The sequence below is a fragment of the Taudactylus pleione genome, unplaced genomic scaffold (assembly GCF_031769625.1).
Source record: "Taudactylus pleione unplaced genomic scaffold, aTauple2 ptg000731l, whole genome shotgun sequence".
Taxonomy (NCBI): Eukaryota; Metazoa; Chordata; class Amphibia; order Anura; family Myobatrachidae; genus Taudactylus; species Taudactylus pleione.
In genome coordinates, this window is record NW_028285133.1 from 381,254 (window position 1) to 402,065 (window position 20,812).

Sequence of the window (20,812 nt, forward strand, 5' to 3'; positions counted from 1 at the left end):
CTGGCTGGTATCATCGCCTGCCCCACGCAATATGGCGCCGCAGGGCGGTCACCTGGGGACTCTATTTCCGGGGCAAGGATAGACTCTCTTCCGGGTCAGCTGACAAACCCTATGGTCACGTGAACGAAAGTGCAGGAGGCGGAAGTGCAGAAGACAGGTAATGTCAACACAGAATTGGGGGGGGGGGGGGGTCCATACGCAGGTTGGCATGAGGATTAAATGCAGCTCAGAGAGGGGGTGAATCTTATACATTTACACAGAGAGCTGATATAGAGGACTGTGGGGCTCCCTAGCTGCTGTGGTACTACATGTCTCAGCATGTCCTGTTAGCAAAGGGCACGCTGGGGCTTGTGGTTACACAGGAGGAGGGTAGCCACAGGTTGATTTATGATGAGCTGTATTGGTGGGTGTGCTGGGATGTGAAGACACATAAAGGGGGTGATGTGGGCTATGGGGGGGATGGTTACTGAATAATTGGGCTGCCAGCTGCCCTGATTCACAGGAACAATCCCTGGTCTTTGGTTCCCTGGAAATCATCATCCCGGAGACAATGGGGGTCTTGTACAAAGTGATGGCAAAGTGTGGTAGTGCCACAAATGCTGCTGTTATGCCCGTATTTACTCTTTCCTGTATTACTTTGCTTAGAATTGTTATATTTTGTGTAGCTTCTATCCTGTGCTCAGGGTGATGGGCCTACCTCTGTGGAATGGCAGAGAGCTATGACCTATCAGCTGCAGGAATTGGTAAAATAATATTTTGATTTTCTAATGGGAAATTAGGCTATAATCCGGTACAAAGAAAATAATGCATATTTAGGGACTATACTTAAACATGGACTGGGGTAACGCTGTTTAATAATGGAGCAGGACCAGTATTAATAACTTATTGCAGGAGGGCTTATACGCTACTTTCCACATATCTACTTTAGCTGCTCTGTCTAGGTGCCTAATGTACAGCTTGTAAATAATTGTGTGTATGTGGACCAGTGTGTTTAAAATCGAGGAATGAAATTGTATGACACTTGAAATAAAGGCAGTCTAGGGGACCAGATTTACTAAATGTTGGACTTTCAAACCTTCACTGATGTTTTTCAAATGGCAATAGTAATACTAAACAAGCGTGATTTAGCATTAATTACTATTGCCATTTGAAAAACATTGGTTAAAGCCACCGGTCATCAGTGCCTTTGAAAAATCTGACTTTTAGTAAATATGCCCCTAGGTTTTCCATTACTTTCCTGCATTGTATAGGTGAATTGAGCAGTACAATTGTAAAAAAGGAAAGGTTCACGTTAACAAGGGATAAGGTCCAAGCGGATGAAACATTAAATTGCACTTTACGATATGAATATACTTCTCGAGGTAATAATAATACTTAGCATGGATGAAATAGCGATTACCATTACCTCCTCACAGCACTGAGGTTTTGGGTTCGATTCCCACCAAGGCCCTAACTGTGGAGTTTATATGTTCTCCCATTATTTACCTGAGTTGTCCCCAGGTGCTTCCGTTTCCTCCCACAATTCAAAAACATACTGGTAGGTTAATTGGTTTCTAACAGAAAGTACATGTGGCAGGGAATGTAAGCGCCACAGGGGCAGGGACTGACTTGAATGACTAAATATTCTCTGTTATGCGCTGTGTAATATATGTGTGCTATATAAATAACTTGTGCTAAATAATAAATCTGCACATCAAATAGGTACAGTGAGGTTGAGCACTATAAATCCATCAAGTTGATCTCCTTTAGGAGCAGCAGTGTCCCAACTGTGCGTGGAGTCGTGCAGTACTGTAACAGTGAAGTGCCTCAGATAAGGGATGTTGGTATTATATACATTTTGAATTGTGAGCTAATTTCCATCGTGTTATTGGACCGCTGCTACTGGACTGCTGCTCCTTACACTTACAGTATATAAGCTCATGCAGCTTCAAAGTGCCAAAGCAATATGGGAATTGGGAGATCCTGCTATAAACAGGTGAAACGCTTCGAAGCTGATTTAGGTCCGTTTGCGTGTTTTCACTCTGCGCCAGCTCCGGAGCCAAGCGTACGCGGCTGTGAGCAATGCAGGCACAATTAAGTTGTATCTCTGCTTGCGACTGAAAGGACATAACTGGCTAAAAGAGCAGAATAGTGATGAGCGGCTACTGTCAGACTGGTGCAGGAAGCCACAGATTGAGAATTGCATATTAGAAGGAACAGCGTCCCCAGCAGCACAAATAGATCAGTAATGTGTTAGCGTGGACAGGGCTGCATGCAACGTGGGCAGTGACAGGATGTGAGGAGGGGAATGGAGGCAGCAGGAAGCCACAGACTGAGAGTTATATAGGGGAGGAACAGGGTCCCCAGAAGCACAGAGTATATCAGGAGATGAGTGATGTGTTAGTGAGGACAGGGCTGCATGTGATGTGGGCAGTGGCAGGATCTGAGGAGGGGAATGGAGGCAGCAGAAAGCCACAGACTGAGAGTTATATAGGGGAGGAACAGGGTCCCCAGCAGCACAGAGTATATAAGGACATGAGTGATGTGTTAGTGAGGACAGGGCTGCGTGTGACGTGGGCAGTGACAGGATGTGAGGAGGGGAATGGAGGCAGCAGGAAGCTACAGACTGAGCGTAGTATAGTGGGAGGTAGGGGAGGCAGAGCCTCCCCTGTCATACTCCTGAGATTTGATATAAATATGATTAGAATAATGGAAAGAATATATTTAACATTTATAAACATCTTCTTTGTTTATTGTAATCATTTTTATAGTTAACACTCACCAGCTTTGTGGAGCTCCCTGGCACTGCAGGGAGACAAGAGATGAGGCAGCAACAGCTCAGCACTTGGACCCATCTCCTTGTGTGCCTCCCCAGCCATTGACCTCACCGCACGTCATTGGTGGGAGGAACAGGGTCCCCCAGCAGCACAGATATATTGATGTGTTAGTGAGGACAGGGCTGCCTGTGACGGGGACAGTGACAGGATTATAGATGGACGAGCAGGGTCCCCCAGCAGCACAGAGTATATCAGTGATGTGTTTAGTGAGGACAGGGCTGCATGTGATGGGGGCAGTGACAGGATATGAGGAGGGGAATGGAGGCATCAGGAAGCCACAGACTGAGAGTTTTATAGTTGGACGAGCAGGGTCCCCAGCAGCACAGAGTATGTCAGGAGATGATGTGTCAGTGAGGACAGGGCTGCATGTGATAGGGTCAGTGATGTGAGAATAGTAATGGAAGCAGGTAAGCGTTATGTAGTGGAAGGAGCAGGAACCCCTGCGGCACAGAGTAGTGCTATGAGGCCCCTGTCATGCTGGTGCAGGATGAAAATGCTCCTTTATGTGAAATGAAATTCATACATCCAATGTGTTTGTGTTGCAGGGACTCACATCATGGCATCTGCAGGCTCAGGTCAAGTGAATGATGGTCAGAAATTACTCCTTAATCTTAAAGGTAAGAGAATAAATGATGTAAACTAATAATAATAGGGGTGCATTCAACATAACTGCAACATACGTCAGGCTGATTATATTTAAAGAAAACACCCAGCAACTAAAATCATTTTGAATACTACATTTTTATTAATTTATCTAAACAAGGTTTATGTTGTTTTTCCTTGAAGTTTTTAGCACTTTAATAACAAATTGGAGCAAACATTAATTTTTAGTTTTTATCTATAAGCCAGGAAAAGTAGGCTAACCATAAATACAGGTTTCCATGTTTGTGCCAATGAACGTTTGCAGTCTTGTGCTCGGGGAGGAGGGCAGAGCCGCAGGTGCACTCGCTGTGCCTGAGATATGTTCAGCTGCACCTCCAGAGGGGCGTTAAACCCCATTTGTAACAACATCAGTCTAAGCACCTCCTCCAGTTATCCCGGGTATAAATATGTGCACTATACTTAACGTCTGTAACATTTATAGGGACAACAACATGATGCCTCTTTTAATCACCATCAGCTTACAGCTAATAGTGATGAATGCAACCTAAATCTAACGGCAGCTCATATAGGGGCCTATTCCTTAGCCCTTATTTTCTACATAATAGAAAGTAAGTACGTAGTAGGGCCATTAATTATAAAGGTATTGCAGGCGATATCATGGCTATCTCATGCTAACCTTTCAGTCCCGATGAGGCCTGCTGTCCCCATACAATAACATGGGGTCCTAAATTCATCAAGCTCTGAAAATACTACATTTTAGGAACTTGACTGCGAGAACTAAATCTATCTTCAGCTGGCGACAGTTCCTGTACCCCTGCTCCTTCTTATGGGAAGGGGGCCTAGGTTGTGAAAAGGGATGATCTCTGATTCATCCATTGCCCGTCAGGTAACTCATTTCACACGTGCGCCCTGGTCAGGCCCAGCAGTGTAAAGTTTCACTGCTATTGAACTAGCTCACGGGGACAGCAGATTTGTGGATCAGCTATCCCAGCTCCGGAGCAACGTTGACTTACTCCAGTATTTTGTAGCCACCGCTGCATCTCACAGCGAGTTGAATACTAAATTTGCAATGCCGTTCTGCTGGAAGCGGTGAATAGAGACCATAATTACTATTAGATCCGTATGCAGATGGCGCTGTTGGTAACAACTTGCAGAGAGTACTTCTGACTGCTCACTGGTGATCCACTAGGGCAGTGTTGGCTAACCTTGACACTCCAGCTGTTATGGAATTACATAACCCAGCATGCACTGCTACAGTTTTGCTATTAGGGCATGCTAAAACTGTGGCAGGGCATGCTGGGATATATAGTTCCACAACAGCTGGAGTGTCAAGGTTAGCCAACACTGCACTAGGGAAACATGAATTGGGGGCCACTAAAATTAGTATCAACTGTGCTTAATAACATACATTAGGTGGGCACTTTATTATGTACACCTTTAGTCTTCACGCTAGAGCAGACAAGGCACTTTAGCGCGCCCAAAAAGGGGGCATGTCCTTGAGGCGTGTTCCGTTTCTCATCACTGTAGGGGGCGTGCCCAGCATTCACAGAGATGCTCTGCTGCCAGCAAGCCATCCCTGCAGTGTGAATAGATGCCGTGTGCATGCGCACTGTATCTATTCACTTACTGGTAATTATTTTACCGGTACTCCCCTCAATGGCTAGACACTGCGGCCCGCAGGTGGGGACGGCTGTTACAGTGGGATTCCTAATGAGAGTTAAGTTGTTTAATTGAGTTCACAAAGTGACTGTCTCCACTATGTGAGTCTCACGTTCACTCTAACATAAGCGTTTTTATCAATGGTGGAATGATATTGTCTGTACAGTCCAGTTACAGCAGATGTCTCTGACCAGTACTGTTTGCACTTTATCCCTAAGCGTAATGTGACTTACTTTCAATCATGGAACATATTTACTATTTCACAATCAATGCCAGCAAAACATGCCTAGATATGAGGGCCAGCTTAGACCTGACTTGTTCTTCTTTGCTTTACGCTACTTATGGTGATCCAGTATGACATTTTGTAAATTGGCGTACCTAGAGGTTCCAGTGCAATGTTATCACTTTTGCTCCACTGTATCAAATACTATTTGAGGCTCTCTTTTGTGCCCTTCACTACACTCATTTCGCTGTGTCTATTCTGGTGGTCAAGATACTAAACTGAAACCATTCTGATTGCTAGTCTAGAAGGCTTAGCTAAAATGCTGTTGGCTAACTGGGCCCCAGTCTGGTAAATAGTGTTCAAAGCTGAGCTGCAGGCTGGTGCCTAGTGTTCAAAGCTGAGCTGCAGGCTGGTGCCTAGTGTTCAAAGCTGAGCTGCAGGCTGGTGCCTAGTGTTCAAAGCTGAGCTGCAAGCTGGTGCCTAGTGTTCAAAGCTGAGCTGCAAGCTGGTGCCTAGTGTTCAAAGCTGAGCTGCAGGCTGGTGCCTAGTGTGCAAAGCTGAGCTGCAGGCTGGTGCCTAGTGTGCAAAGCTGAGCTGCAGGCTGGTGCCTAGTGTGCAAAGATGAGCTGCAGGCTGGTGCCTAGTGTGCAAAGATGAGCTGCAGGCTGGTGCCTAGTGTTCAAAGCGGAGCTGCAGGCTGGTGGCTAGTGTTCAAAGCGGAGCTGTAGTCTGGTGGCTAGTGTTCAAAGCGGAGCATCAGGTTGGTTGCTAGTGTTCAAAGCTGAGCATCAGGTTGGTTGTTAGTGTTCAAAGATGGTTGCTAGTGTTCAATGATGAGCTTCAGGTTGGTTGCTAGGGTTCAAAGCTGAGCTTCAGGTTGGTTGCTAGTGTTCAAAGCTGAGCTTCAGGTTGGTTGCTAGTGTTCAAAGCTGAGCTTCAGGTTGGTTGCTAGTGTTCAAAGCGGAGCTTCAGTCTGGTGCCTAGTGTTCAAAGCTGAGCATCAGGTTGTTTGCTAGTTTTCAAAGCTGAGCTTCAGGTTGGTTGCTAGTGTTCAAATATGATCTTCAGTCTGATGGCTAATGTTCAAATAGAAGATTCAATCTAATGGCTAGTGTTCAAAGCTGAGCTTTAATCTGGTGTCTAGTGTTCAAAGCTAAGCTTTAGGCTGGTGGCTAATGTTCAAAGCTGTGCTTCAGTATGGTGGCTAGTGTTCAAAGCGGAGCTTCAGGTTGGTTGCTAGTGTTCAAAGCTGTGTTCGGTATGGTGGCTAGTGTTTAGAGTTCAGGTTCAGTCTGGTGGCTACCATTCAAAGCTGTGCTGCAGTCTTGAGGCTCTTGTATACAACTGAGTCATAGTCCAGTGTTCTCCATAGAAAATTAGCAGGGGGGGGCAGGGGCTTTGCAATTCTCTTAATCAAAGTCTGTAGGATCTGGTCGCTCTAGTGTAGGGGTGGGAAATAAGCGTCCCTCCAGCTATTGTAGAACTACACATTCCAGCATGCCTTGCAACAGTTTTAGTATGGCCAAATAGCAAAACTGTAGCAGGGCAGGCTGCAATGTGTAGTTCTACAACAGCTGGGGGGGATCGCTTATTGCCCACCCCTACTCTAGTGAAATCAGAATCAGATTATTTAGTGTGCTCTACTTCATGCCATTCCTTAAACAGGTTTTAATTAATTCTAGAGTAGAAAATCCTTTCACGTGTAGCTGTGCTTGCAGGCACCGTCGGGTGTAGCTGTGCTTGCAGGCACCGTCGGGTGTAGCTGTGCTTGCAGGCACCGTCGGGTGTAGCTGTGCTTGCAGGCACCGTCGGGTGTAGCTGTGCTTGCAGGCACCGTCGGGTGTAGCTGTGCTTGCAGGCACCGTCGGGTGTAGCTGTGCTTGCAGGCACCGTCGGGTGTAGCTGTGCTTGCAGGCACCGTCGGGTGTAGCTGTGCTTGCAGGCACCGTCCGTCCAACAACAGCTAGTTTTGCTAAATTTGGAAAGGATTCTTTGAGCTCAGTTGTTGTATATTATGTATTATTTGTTTTGTAGCTAGATTTTTGTAGGACTCTAGTTTTGATGATACTGCCCAATTGCATTTTGGAGACACAGACATTTTTTAACAGTGCCCAGATACTGCCCCACTTGCTTTTTGGAAGCATAGCCTGCCACACTTGCTGGCTGGACTGACCGCCAGCCCAGATACTGTCCTACTTGCTGGCTATACAGAAGGGCCAGTAAGAAACAACGCGTGGCCATTGAAACACGAAGAGTGGGATGCAGGCCGTCCACTCCCCTCAATGTTCTGCGGTGACTGTTCCCGACCCACCGGCAACCACGCTTTTCCTTTTATACTGGGGGAGGGATCTTTTCTGCCCTGAAGTCTGACGGCACTGTGATGTCACCAATAAGTTGCGCTGCTATATGAAATATCAGTACAGCCTGACTTTTGGCTGCGGAAGGGGAATTTTGTGTTGTGGACCACCCGAACACTGCAGTCTGCTGGCTATTCTACAAAGCTGACCCCATCTGGTTGTGAATGTACCCACCAACTCACACTTCCACTCACTAATTAACCTTTAGCAGCGTGACTATCGGCCATGTCACGTTGCCGGGCATCCCCCTGATTTTGCCGGGCGGATCGTGTAAGAAATAAAGCGTGGGGTGAACATTACAAAATGTGGACACCTGCAAAATGCTGACACGGTCGTAATGTTGACATTCCGGTATAGGGATAGAATTATACTATAAAGACGTCAACAAATCAATAATGTCGATATACATTAGTGTAGAAACGATTAATGTCGTCATTACAACCTTATGGACATTCTCATGTCGACCTAATGAATGATGACATTTTGGGCTGATTGCGAGTGGAACACAGATGTATCTACGTCTCTTGCCAGTCGCCCACATGTGACTTTATGCAAATGCTACTACAAGACACATACCAGATGTACATTTAAATACGCTAGGACTGAGACTCCCACTGTCCGCGTCCGTAGGGCGCTGAAATACTGGTTGGAGCGTCGGTCGCACCCTATGACAGGGGCAGTTTCATATAGCATCCCATGTGAGTGGTTGAGCGTCTGTATATGCAACCATTTTCAGCGACACTCCCATAAGACGGTCCATCGCCGTGTGTGCGCTACGCCACCGCCCAGGAACGCCTAATACATTTTCAACAGATTTCTGAGACCGTGCACCTCAATCGCAGAGCTGGCTCCGTACGCTATCAGTACACATGCGCAGTGCGACATAGACACGTGCGCTAAAGGATAAAAATAAATCCACCTTGTCCGACATCGGCAGTGTGCGCGACTCGTATCAGGCCCTTTTTAATTTCTTCGTAATATACCACACCTTGTTGTGCCGTGCTTGTAATGAGGTTTTTATTCTTTATTAAATTCAGTAATTAAATCTAGTTACTGCCTTCGTTATTGTATATTCTCTGAATATTTGATTTTATATAGGTATCTTGGTGAGAGCTGCCTTGTTGGAGTCCATGTTTCCCTTCAGTGAGAGGCAAATATATGCTCTGTAGTAATGTCAGCAGTTTCGCTGTATGTTAGACCATCTGACGCCTCCAAGTTAGGTCATATAGATATTTGTTAATGATGCAAAATTCTAATTTTGTTTTTATAAATAATAATAAAATAAATCTAAAGGTGCCCACACACTGAACGACTCGCAAATGATGCAATGCCGTTAGTGATTTCCCTTGATCTCCTCGGCACCTCCCTGGCAGTCCTGGACTAACGATATCGTGCATAAAGTGTTCATTTTGACAAACGATCTACTAACGACCTATCGTGCGTCCTGAACTATTTCCAGTGCATCATCATTGCCAGATCTTACCTGCAGGAGGGAAGATCTTAAGATGCGATGTACGAGCCCCGGATACGCGCATCGTAATTGTGAGTGGACACTCAAGATTTGCACATATTTTGCACGATTTGTCGTTCCGATGCGTCGAAATCGGCAAATCGTACAAAATATCTGACAGCGTGCAGGCACCTTTAAAATTTTGTTTATTGCTTCTTTCCAACACATTTCCCGCTTGGGTTCACATTCACCCAATGACCCAAATCTGGATTTCTTATTGCTGTTCCTGGTGGAAGTTAATCATTTGCACGCAGTGTCATGGTGTACCAGGGCTGTTGGCAGGCTGCTGACCCTCCCCTTACACTGTGCACACATGGGGGACTGAAATACAGTTAAAACCACAGACTGTCAACAAGGCAGTGGAAACCCGTGCCCATTGTTCTACAGGAAGCACATAGGAGGTAGGTTTAAATAGATACAGGGGTTGCCCCGACCTATTGCCGCTTAGTAATTGCAGCAGGCGGCCGCTCCATACCCTGGTAGTAAATAGGAGGAATTATTACAAGCATAGGCCAGATGACACCAGAAGTATACAGCTGCGATGGGCCATTTCCGAGAATGCTTATTCTACACTGGTTGGCCCATTCTACTGATAAAAATACAATACTGTTTGAATACATTATACTAAAATACTAGGTGGGCCTTTAGTGTCCCAATCTGAAGCTGAGAACCACAGTATTACCAGTTATTTATATAGCACACACATATTCCGCAGCGCTTTATAGAGAGTATTTGGCTATTCACATCAGTCCCTGCCACAGTGGAGCTTACAATCTATATTCCCTATCACATGTTGGGAGCCAATTAACCTACCAGTATATTTTTGGAGTGTGGGAGGAAACCGGAGCACCCGGAGGAAACCCACGCAAGCACAGGGAGAATATACAAACTCCACACAGGTAGGGCCGTGGTGTTAATCGAACCCATGACCTCAGTGCTGTGAGGCAGTAATGCTAACCATTACACCGTCTGTGCTAACCACAGTAGAATAAATGTTAGAGACAACCTGCACAGGGAGGAAACCCTAAATGACCATCGGAGCCATGTTGTCCCCTATGCAAAGCCATGCAGTCTGGAAGTCGATTGTTTTGTCCTGGTATTCTGCAATGATTACCTAGGTCACAGATCCCCAGTTTTCCAGTGTGCCTCCGTGGATCATGTAGCTCACAATAGGGTGGGCCGACAGTCTGACACGTATTAGAATTACATGTTGACACCCTGGAAAACATGAATGCGGATGCATATGTAGGCTTAAACGCTGGCTGGCACACTGCTCTTTTTGTTCACGATGAAGCTGCATATTGTATCGCCCTTCTATGCAGAGACACACAATACTGACTTGTGCTGGCCCTCTCCAGGCAGCCTGAGGTTACTGTAGGGAGTCAGCTAGGGACAAACATTATTTCACTGGCTCATGTAACATTCCTGGTCCTGGGGTTATATATCTTTCAGGCTGTCGCTGTGGCTTGGCAGGGGCGATAATGACTTCTCCACAGGGAGTATTCATATTTTCTGTCATTTCTATTCTCTGCCTTCTGTACTAACTGAAAGATTGTTACCGATAATTCACTCGTCTCCAGTTAGACTAACTTTCTGCATATTTCTGGGCCCCGGTGCAAACTTCTAAATGCTGAACTCATTTCACTGTTTCACAGAGCAGTAATCAGTGAGAGATAATCAGGAGGGCTAATTCCGGACCTTGCACAGAAGCACATGCTATGCTCATATGAGGACTCCCATCTTCTCTATATACTTATTACCCTTGGAACATCCTGTGAAGTTTCCTTGTTACAGTCCAGGCAGTTGTCTCACTTGGATGATCAGAATACGGTGGGAGATGTATCCAACTTTCTTCAGAGGACAAATGGAAAAGTTGACTCTATCAGCCAATCATCTTCAACTCTCGTTTACATAGTACATTCTAAAAATTGGTTGCTATAGGCAACTTCTTCATGTGTCCTCTATTTAGAAGTTTTGATACATCTCCCCTTATGTGCGAATCTATTCTCCTGTGGCATTTAATGGATGGTGTAAGTGTCCTGTCACATGGGTGAATGGTGTTTCTGATCAGATATATGGAATCCCTATTGGAAAACTGGTTCTATAGTTTGACTGATGCACAATCCTTCCATGATAACTGAGACTTGATTACCTTGAATATGAAAGCTGTCATTGTCCTTTATATAACAATACATGATTGGCACAGTTGGCAAATAAACACGGACATCCTCAGTGGACCCAGTTAAAAAGGAACCGCGTTCTAGAGCAGAAATAGACAAGCACTATTTAATCGGTCACTGTAGAACTATAACTTTCAGCTAGTTAACGTGTAGACCATTAATCGTATTATTACTTATAGGTGAAGTTAGGCCAGTCGCACTGCGCCATTGTATGTGGGAATAAATGGTTGCATGGTTAAGTGCTTTTATTTTGTTACATTGGGTTCCGCAGAGTGATGAGTTATAATGGGGAGTTGAATTAAACTTTCTAAGGAGGAGAAGTTGGTTGCTATGGGCAACTTAACTTGTCCACTTTATAAGGTTTCATACATCTCCCCCAATGTTACAAGACTGCAGGGAAAATGTATTTGCAGTTCCCCATTTACAGCTAGGATGTAACCTTTATAACAAGCTTTCTCGGGGAGGGGTTTCCTTCACTCTGAGACCTATATCCAGGCATGAGGAAAGGGTGCAATCTGGGGCGTATTCCGAGTTAGGGTCTCGCTGGTTGTCCTCAGTACAAACTGCTGTGTTATTGCCGTGACATGATTTGTTGTAGAGCTGCACGTTCCATAAACTCGGCACCATTTCCCAGGCTTTAGGGGGATTTGTGAGGTCTTGCCACCCAGCTGAGGTGGGCTGCGGAGGCTGACATCCCTGTTTTACCCAGCCACAAAGGGGTTAACCAGAGCCATGAAAAGGGAAGCTTTGTTCCCCCCAATAGCTGGTAGGGCCCCCCCTCCCAAATTAAAATATAATTGGCTTGCGTTCTATGCAAGAGCTGCACAAACAGCACCAATATAGCGGCTACAGAGCATTGCTGTGTGTTTGGGAGTGGGGACAGAATGCCCCTCTGTGTCTTGCCCACCCCCCTTCTCTCCAGCCTGTGTTTATTTAACTTCAGAAACAGAGAGGTGTGTGTGTGAGGGGATGAGGGGGTGGGGGCTGATTTCCCCAATTTGATCCACCTTGTAAAAGCAGGAGAGTCTGCTCCGGGCAACGCAACTTCCTCCAAGTCATTAGTGTCATTACAAGAGGAGAGCAGGACGCACAATGAGCTCTGTGTGTGTGTGACCAGCGGAGAAAGAGGCATTCACAGCCACGTGAGCCCACCCCCCCCCCCCCCAGCACAACTCATAATACACATACTATTCACCTATAGCATTATCTGTATACATAACTCCCTGTATAGACTTCTATACACACGCACCGCTCCTTCATACGTGTAACACAGAAACAGTGATGTGTGCATGACAAGACACACGCCTATCCCTGTACTTCCATAGGTCCGGTATATCGCAATGGGTACCCTGCCAATAATGCTGTAAGTAAAGTTGGAATGATACAGTCCTAACCCAGCTCCCTTGTGCAATCAAAAATAATTCTGTGGCCCTTTTCCAGCGGAGCTGCAGCGGTGAGCAGGTTTGGGGTTGGTCTAGTTTACGTATCCATCTTTTATTCATGGGATCAACATGTATTAAAGATTCTTAAATCAGTTGCCAAAAAGGTTGGGCAGATCATTCAATATTATTATTATTTGTTTATTTTCAGCGTTATTCATTTCAATTTCACTGTTTTTTTTATTTTGTTTAAAATATAATGGACTAAATAATGTCATTTATAAAGGAACAGAACGCCCCGAGGGCGACTTTTAATTCGCCCACTGCCCATAACCCATATCTGATTTTTTTTCTAATAGTTTCAGCCGTGGTCCAAGTTAATTGATGCAGTATTTGTAGCGTATGGAAATATATTACGGCATGGTGATGATCAGTGACAGGGTGCCTTGTATTTGAGGTGCAGTTGCCCTGTGCCTAACATGGGCAAGTAATTGATTAAATCCACAAAAGTGTCCACTGGTTTTGCTTTCAGTTTTAAAGGGACCTGTGCAAGAAGGGACCCAGCATAAAGTCATTTTAGTGAGTCCCAATTTTCCATTTGCAAAACACAATTACTAGAAGCCGATTGTACAAAAAGAGTAAATATACATTGGTAAAAATTATGCTATTGGGTTGAGGTGGGGAGGATTCTTATGTTTTTTAGAATTTGCACAGGTTGGATCGGAGCAGTTTTAAGAGGATTCAGAATAATTGCAGCGTTCAGCTAGGTTTGACCTGGGGACTAAGGGCCTGATTCTGCAAGGATCGTAATTGCAAAGCTGGAGGCAGCCTATAGATATGATGTATGCTCGCAGCTATAGCTATATGATGTATGCACGCAGGCTATATATGTAATGTAGTGCACGCAGGCTATAGATATATGATGTATGCACGCAGGCTATAGATATATGATGTATGCACGCAGGCTATAGATATATGATGTATGCATGCAGGTTATATATATGATGTATGCTCGTAAGCTATAGATATGATGTATGCACGCAGGCTATATATGTGATGTAGTGCACGCAGGCTATAGATATATGATGTATGCACGCAGGCTATAGATATATGATGTATGCACGCAGGCTATAGATATGATGTATGTACGCAGGCTATAGATATGGTGTATGCACACAGGCTGTATATGTGATGTAGTGCACGCAGGCTATAGATATATGATGTAGTGCACGCAGGCTATATATGTGATGTAGTGCACGCAGGCAGCATTGCAATTGCGATCCTTGGAGATATGGCAATGCAGCAGGACGCATCATGCTCCCTGTGCATTACTTACTCGAGCTGCGTTGTCCAACGCAGCATCGGATAATCTGCGTACCATTGCCCGGCTGTGGTGACCCATGGGGTCCTGCAGCCGGCCGCTGCAGTTTAGAGGAAGAGGCCGGGAAATCTCTGTCAGCCAACGAAGATCCTGGCTTCATCCCTCCCCTGCAACGGCGGCAACACGTCTCCATTTCAGGAAACGGAGGGCATCGTCGCCCTCTCCCTGCCCACAAATGGCAGCAGAGTGTCAATCACTGACAGTCTGCTGCCAGTGTAAGTGCGGCCTCGCAGACCCGTTCTGCACACGCGCAGAACGGATCTGGCGCCTGTGCAGATTCCCAAACATCTAGTGCGCACTGCTGAATTAGGCCCTAAATGTATTAATTGGTGACTTTTACAAGTCACCAATTGTCTGCGGTTTTAACCCCGCAATTTAAAATGGCAATAATGTTAAAAGCAAAACAAACCTAGTAAAACGAGTCCCTAGACTTAAACTTAGGTCTAGAGTTAAATCTTGGGGTAAGTTTCAATGCATAATTTGAGTTAATGTAAGGATCAGTATTAGTACCATGATGTTAAACAATAGTTCAAATAAGACCATTCAGTTTGGGGCGGATTATCAGACGTTACACCCCTTCCCAAAATATTAGTTACCTGGGGCGCCAGCCTTTGTGATGTTCAACATCTCCACTTCTAAACATCGCACTTTAGTAAATATACCCCTAAGACTCTCGCTTTCCTGACTGTGGAATGACGACATGATGCAGCTTCTGTTGTTTCCTAGCTGGGAATCCAGCCACAGCGGATTGTACTGGAGCACAAGGTTCCCATCCGTATTCCACAGGACAGAAAGCATCCCTCTCTGTTTCTAACAATGAATGTAGCTTCCGCCTCCAAAATGCAGGATATACCGTTTTATACAGAACAGATTGTGTGACCTACAGGTAAGGAATATTGGGCCTTAATCAGATGTGGGCACTAAAGCAATAGCCGCTGCCATGCGTAAATATGCTAATGCTCCAGCCGTCTGGAGATGTATGGTGCCAACTTGCAGCTTCGCAGATGCAAGTAACTGCTTACAAACATGCAGCGGAGGTCTCAAGTACTTTAATAATCGACCATCTAAATAATCGTATGGTGGCACAAAATGGCCGCGGGAGCTGAGACGCTGGCATCGTATTTTCTGCGTACAGGATCGCAGATGTAAACTGATACACGGGTCACAAGAAGCCTGCGTTTTTTCCACCACTCCCTGTTACCGCCCACAAAAGGCACCGATCTGTCTATCACTAGCGAATAAATCCTCACTACCATTGTAGTCCCATTTGATCGCAATTAAATCGCCGCGTGTGTGATTTGCGACTAACACGTATGCGCAGTCCATCGATAATCGCTCAACTGCGTGAACATCGAAATAGCGCCCACGTCTCAATCAGGCCCATTGTTTGCAGAGGTCTATAATATATTTTTATAGATTGGTATATTTGTTTGAACATTGAATAGAATGACTTAGTCATGTAGCATATGGTGTACAGTACATTGTGATCGATGCTCCTTCTCTGTCTTCCAGTGAAAAATGCCCCATTGCAGGCAGAGCACAGACGCAGGAGAAACCGGAACGCTAACCGTGATGTGACGCATCCGGAACTAGGGTCTACTCCTGATGCAGGTGAGTTCTGTACACTGGCAGACAGGGTTGGACTGGCCCACAGGGGTACAGGGGAAATCCCCTGTGGGCCCCACTGCTTAAGGGCCCACCCCCTCTTCAAGGTGTCAGGTTCCAGGCCTCAAATGATATATTGTTACTCTATTAGATGGTCCGTTATCTGGTGGAGCAGTAGCACTGATCAATATAGGTGATTGGTTCCCTTCTGTACAATCTACACCTATTGATTAGCCAAGCATTTTGGGTGACTGGCCACACCCCCTCTGATGGATAACCACACCCCTTAAGCCTGGGCCCCTACCACTGCATTCCCCGGTGGGCCCTTCGTGCCTCAGTCCGACACTGCTGGCAGCCACCGTACATTGCCACGTGTTCTGGATGTCGCCTCTGACTGCGTCTGGTTTTACTTTGCAGAAGCCGCAGAATGTGAGATGATATTTGAACACGGTCACTTCGCTCTAGACAAAGTCAGGTTTGTGCACAAAGTTACATTTATTTCCCTTTATAGTGTACGTCGTGTGGCTTTGTATATATCTGTGTATTACAGTGAGTACATTGTAAGGACCTGCGTACATTTCTGTATCATAAAGACTCCCTCGCAGCAATAATGGGCCTAATGTGGATGCTGGCTTCTGTCACGTATGCCCTCAGGATCGCATTGGGATTGCACCTGAATGAACGGACCAAGTTTTTGTTTGCTTACGTTGCTGTTGCTTTCCTGGACTTGCTAGTCCTCAGCTAACCAAGCAGATTGTTTTTTTGTTTTTTTTCAAAAAATGTTTTTTGTTGTTGAAGTCAGCAGATATAATGTAATACCAAAAGTATATCCTATCCATAATATCAAGGCAATCATGGAATGAACAAAAAGTTACAGCTTGTATTATTAAAAAAAGGAAAAATTCAACAATAGTCCAATACAAGAATAATGATTAACAGGAGGGGTTGTAGAGGCTGCGCTAGTTCTATCACGTATAGAGGATTATGCTGAGTGTTCAGTTGCTGCTATCGGAATATGCTGTGGATGGGGGACATTACGAACCCCAGAGAGTGAAAATACTTTAAGGAAAGGAAAGTATTCCTAGCACACACCTGCTCACACATCAGACTTGCATTCTATAAATGGTATTTTGAAAATAATTGTAAATAACCTTAAAATGTAAAAGATATTGATTCAAAAAATCCGCTATTGGTTATAATCCAATTCGTTTATTGAGCATATAATAAAAATAGATTAGAAGTAAAAGATAGTATTTAATGTCTTTTATATACAGTCATAGATGAGGTACGTGTATGGATAGAATCAGTAAAAATAGAATAGGATATGTTATAATAGGGAAGTAGTTCTAGATCGTATATATTCTTTTTCTTAAAGAATAATGATTAGTTTGGTCCATTAACACTAGCCAATAATTAAGCGTATAATTTCCATTTGTGGTCTTGAGATCAGGACTTCGCCACAATTTTCTCTTTTTCCAACCAGTATACGAATTAACAAAGAAAATATTGTAATGACTTCAATAATAATGAAGGAAATAGACAGAATCATAGAAAAGGGGTAAAGGGGGAGGAGAAAAGAGAAAGAGGGGAGGGAAGAGTATCCAAGCAGATTTAATGTTCTCTTGTTTGTGCTTTCTTAAGGGCCCTATCCATTAGCAGATAAAATGAATGATTGAACAATATATCGTTCATTATATCTGCTAATGGATAGGCTCTGAACAATGACAGATGTGCACTCCCGCGGCCGATAAATCGCATCTATCATCTCTCCAACATGTTGGTCAATTATCGCATATAGCTGTATGATATTAGCAATATCGTGCAGTTTATATGCGGTGAACGACAAATGATATTAGCAGCAGCTACAGAGCGCTGGAGAGAAAAAAAAAAAATCCACTCCCTGAATGATGTCATGCGATATCGTTCATCAAAATCTGTCATGTACATGACAGATATCGTTCAGTACAGCCACCGGAATTTTCAAGGAATATCTTTTGTCTTTAATGGATAGGCCCCTTTATAGTATGGTTTGGATTAGCTGTCATTTTGAATTCATGGACATTATGGACCGAATTCAATTATCCTCAGTATATTACCGCGTGAGGGACATTTGTAGCCTCGAGCTTCAATGGCCGGAGTTATATAGTCAGGAGCCCTTTTCCACGGGCAGTAAATCTGCGGTAACGCACGTTAGCCCATAGATTCCGGGATAAGTTCCTGGGCTGTGGGTAACCTCAGGAGTAGGTGAACAGAAATCTGTATTAAGGGCCTGTTTCAGAGATGGACGGAATTGCTCAGCCCCGCACACAGACAGCTCTGCAATTCTGTCCATTTAAAATGCAAATGAAGAAGGAGATTATGTCGGACACCTCATTGCTGCATCTGCGCGATCCCAGCGCTGTGACCGAGGTCTCAGCCTGGGATCACCATTGGAACAGTCGTGACCATCGTACATTTGTGACGCCCCCTGTTTCCGAAAACGTTGCCCAGGAACGCCCCCCATTCCACTGCCTAAATGCCGCAGGCTATCAATAGGGCTGCAGCTGTGAGGCTCTGCGAGCGAACCTGCAGACAGGGTGCTGCACATGCGCAGTACACCTCCTGCACATGCGCAGTCCTCCCACCATCGGAGATGTGCGCTAACCATTGGGTTAGTGTACATCTCTGAATTAGGCCCTAAGTGCAGCCTGCGGGCTGTAATTGAATATCCCCAGGCACTGCATCGCAGCTAATCCTCACTTCGAGGATATTTGAATTTGTCCCTAAATGTTGTAGTCACAAAAGAATGCATTTTTTCTGAATAGTTAAGCCATGTACACACTATGCAATAATCAGGCCCATCAGCCGACTTTCAGCTGCTTGGTCCGATATCCTTGTAGTGTGAATGCAGCATCCGGGGCCGATTTATCGTTCCAAAGCAATTGGATCGGATGATTGGTTCTGACCTGCTGCACAACATTTCTCCAAAACGACGAGCTGATATTGTGCACAATTTTTAGTTTGTATTCACTTAGGATCAGATCGGAACGATAACTCACTGAAATAAAACCTGAATGTTTGCTCAGAAAATGCTAAAGCTTTTCTAGTTGTGAGTGAGAATATTCAGATATACAGTATGCCTAGCATTACTTATATGCTAATACCTACCTTCCTCCAAAACAGACCCACTGATCTCCATGTAGGACCTCTGATCTATTGTGATTCCGCATTCACTTGTCCTGTCTCGCACTGACACAAGATTATCCAGAGACATACTTCAGGGTTGGAATATGTTCTAGCATTTTTGTAAATTCTTTATAACCTTTATTAATACAGGATCAAAAGCAGAGTAATGTATTAAACGCATTTGCCATAGTATCTTTGGCACATCAGAATGACATTGTACAAATTACAATGTAAATGGAAAAATTGAAAGCAATTTGCTCGTTTTACCAACTTCCAGGTCAGATGTCTCCCTCAGGTTCACCTTCCTGATTTTCCGTACTGTCCCACCCACAGCTAAAGTCTGTTGTTCACAATGTTACCCAATCAGATGGCCAGCAGACCAGAACTGGCCTAAAAGAGTGGAGGGCCGAGTATTCTGCCTTGTTCACTCCAGGGACCCTGAATACCAGCTATGTAAAACTCGAAATCTAGATCCCACTTGTATACCAAACACTGATTTCTTCTTCGGGGTCCATGGTGTCCACAGCCATTACGTTGGGGTATGAATCCCGGTCACCACACAGTTAATACAAATGAGCTCTCTGCATCGGGTTTCCTCCTCATATACCCCATCTCCTGCCTCAGGTAGCCAGTACTTCCTGTTTGGTGTGTTCACCACATAGACAATGGGACTGCTGGAGCAGTCCTGCAGATGAGTACAAAAAAAAAAAAAAAAAGAGAGTTTTACTCTCTATCTCAGCGGGTGGTCTGAGCTGTCCTGGAAGCAGCCTCGCGCCTGATTGGAGGCGCACCGGCCACGCGCTGCAACTACCTCCTCCGGCGCCGCACCGCTAGCCACGGCAGGGGCATACGGCTTGTTCTCCTAGCCTAGACCGCTGGGATTTGATGTTCCTGACCAGCCGGGGCTTGTGGCGGCGGCCAGGTAAGTTTACCGGGCAGGTCCAAGCAGCATAGGGGAGGTACGCTTCCCCGGCGGCCCCTCCCCAATACACACGCTAGTTCAGCCCTCTGGCAGCTGATTGTGGATTGTTCCTCCCAGCCTCCATATAGGGCAGCCAGAGTGTATGTCAGTTGCTCTCTGAACGCTGGGCAGTCTGCCTGTATACCTTGCCTACTGCTGGTCTAGGTTTTTACAGGGCTTTATCCTACCTAAGCTGAGGCTGATTGTGGTAGTGAGAGCTTATATGCATATGGCTCGCAGAGTATTTATGCATGACATGTGATTGTTGTCTATGGATACTGTTTCTTCTGTATAAGAACTGTAATTCCTGTATACTGTCTCTCCCCTTCCCTTGCTACAGGTGTGTGTGGGTTGAGAGTAGAAAGCAGCACATAGACTCTCAGAACCAGTGACATAGTGTTATGTCTAAGGAGTCTGAGGGTCAGGTGGTGGGAGCCCCGTTGCTGATATCCTGTGTAGCCTGGAAGGCAGGTTTGTCCCCACAGGACTTTCTACAAAATGGGCTTTGTGGGAACTGTTTCAGACAGCCACCACACCAATTAAGTTTGCCTGTTTCAGGCCCTGAGCCTCCTTGGGCATCATTTTCTCAGGTTATGGCTCAGGTGGCGGAACGGCTGGCTGCCCTGGTACCACCGGTTTGGGGTTTGCCTCAGCAGATGCATCCTATGCCCATGATGTGGCCGCCTTGGATGGACCCTGGTGCTGGTAAGGTTATGGCATCATCCTCAGGGGTTTTTCAGCCTCAGGCTGTCAAGCAAAGCAGCCTAAATCTAGGCGCCATGTACCGCCTTACATGGGTGAGTACTCGAGTGCCTCTTCCGAGGAGGAACATGCACAGGACTTTTCGCAGGAGTCTAGCTCTGAGGAGGGTGATGATCATTTCCCAGTAGCCGATGTCCCTTTTCTGATAAGGGCTGTAAAATCGGTGTTAAATATCGAGGAAGGGAATCTTCCGCTTAGGAAAGCCCCCCTG

The 20,812-nt window shown here is 45.4% G+C and overlaps 1 protein-coding gene across 1 annotated transcript in view; it reads left to right on the forward strand.

The window, feature by feature from the left end:
• The first annotated feature begins 216 nt into the window (after window positions 1–216).
• WWP2 (WW domain containing E3 ubiquitin protein ligase 2) overlaps window positions 217–20,812 on the forward strand; it is an 86,200-nt gene continuing 65,604 nt past the window's right edge. Inside the window, exons 1-4 of the mRNA XM_088457018.1 lie at window positions 217–237; window positions 3,362–3,433; window positions 15,621–15,719; window positions 16,131–16,188. Of these exons, the coding sequence (XP_088313144.1) occupies window positions 3,373–3,433; window positions 15,621–15,719; window positions 16,131–16,188 (218 nt within the window). The 5' untranslated portion in view covers window positions 217–237; window positions 3,362–3,372. The remainder of the gene's footprint in view (window positions 238–3,361; window positions 3,434–15,620; window positions 15,720–16,130; window positions 16,189–20,812) is intronic.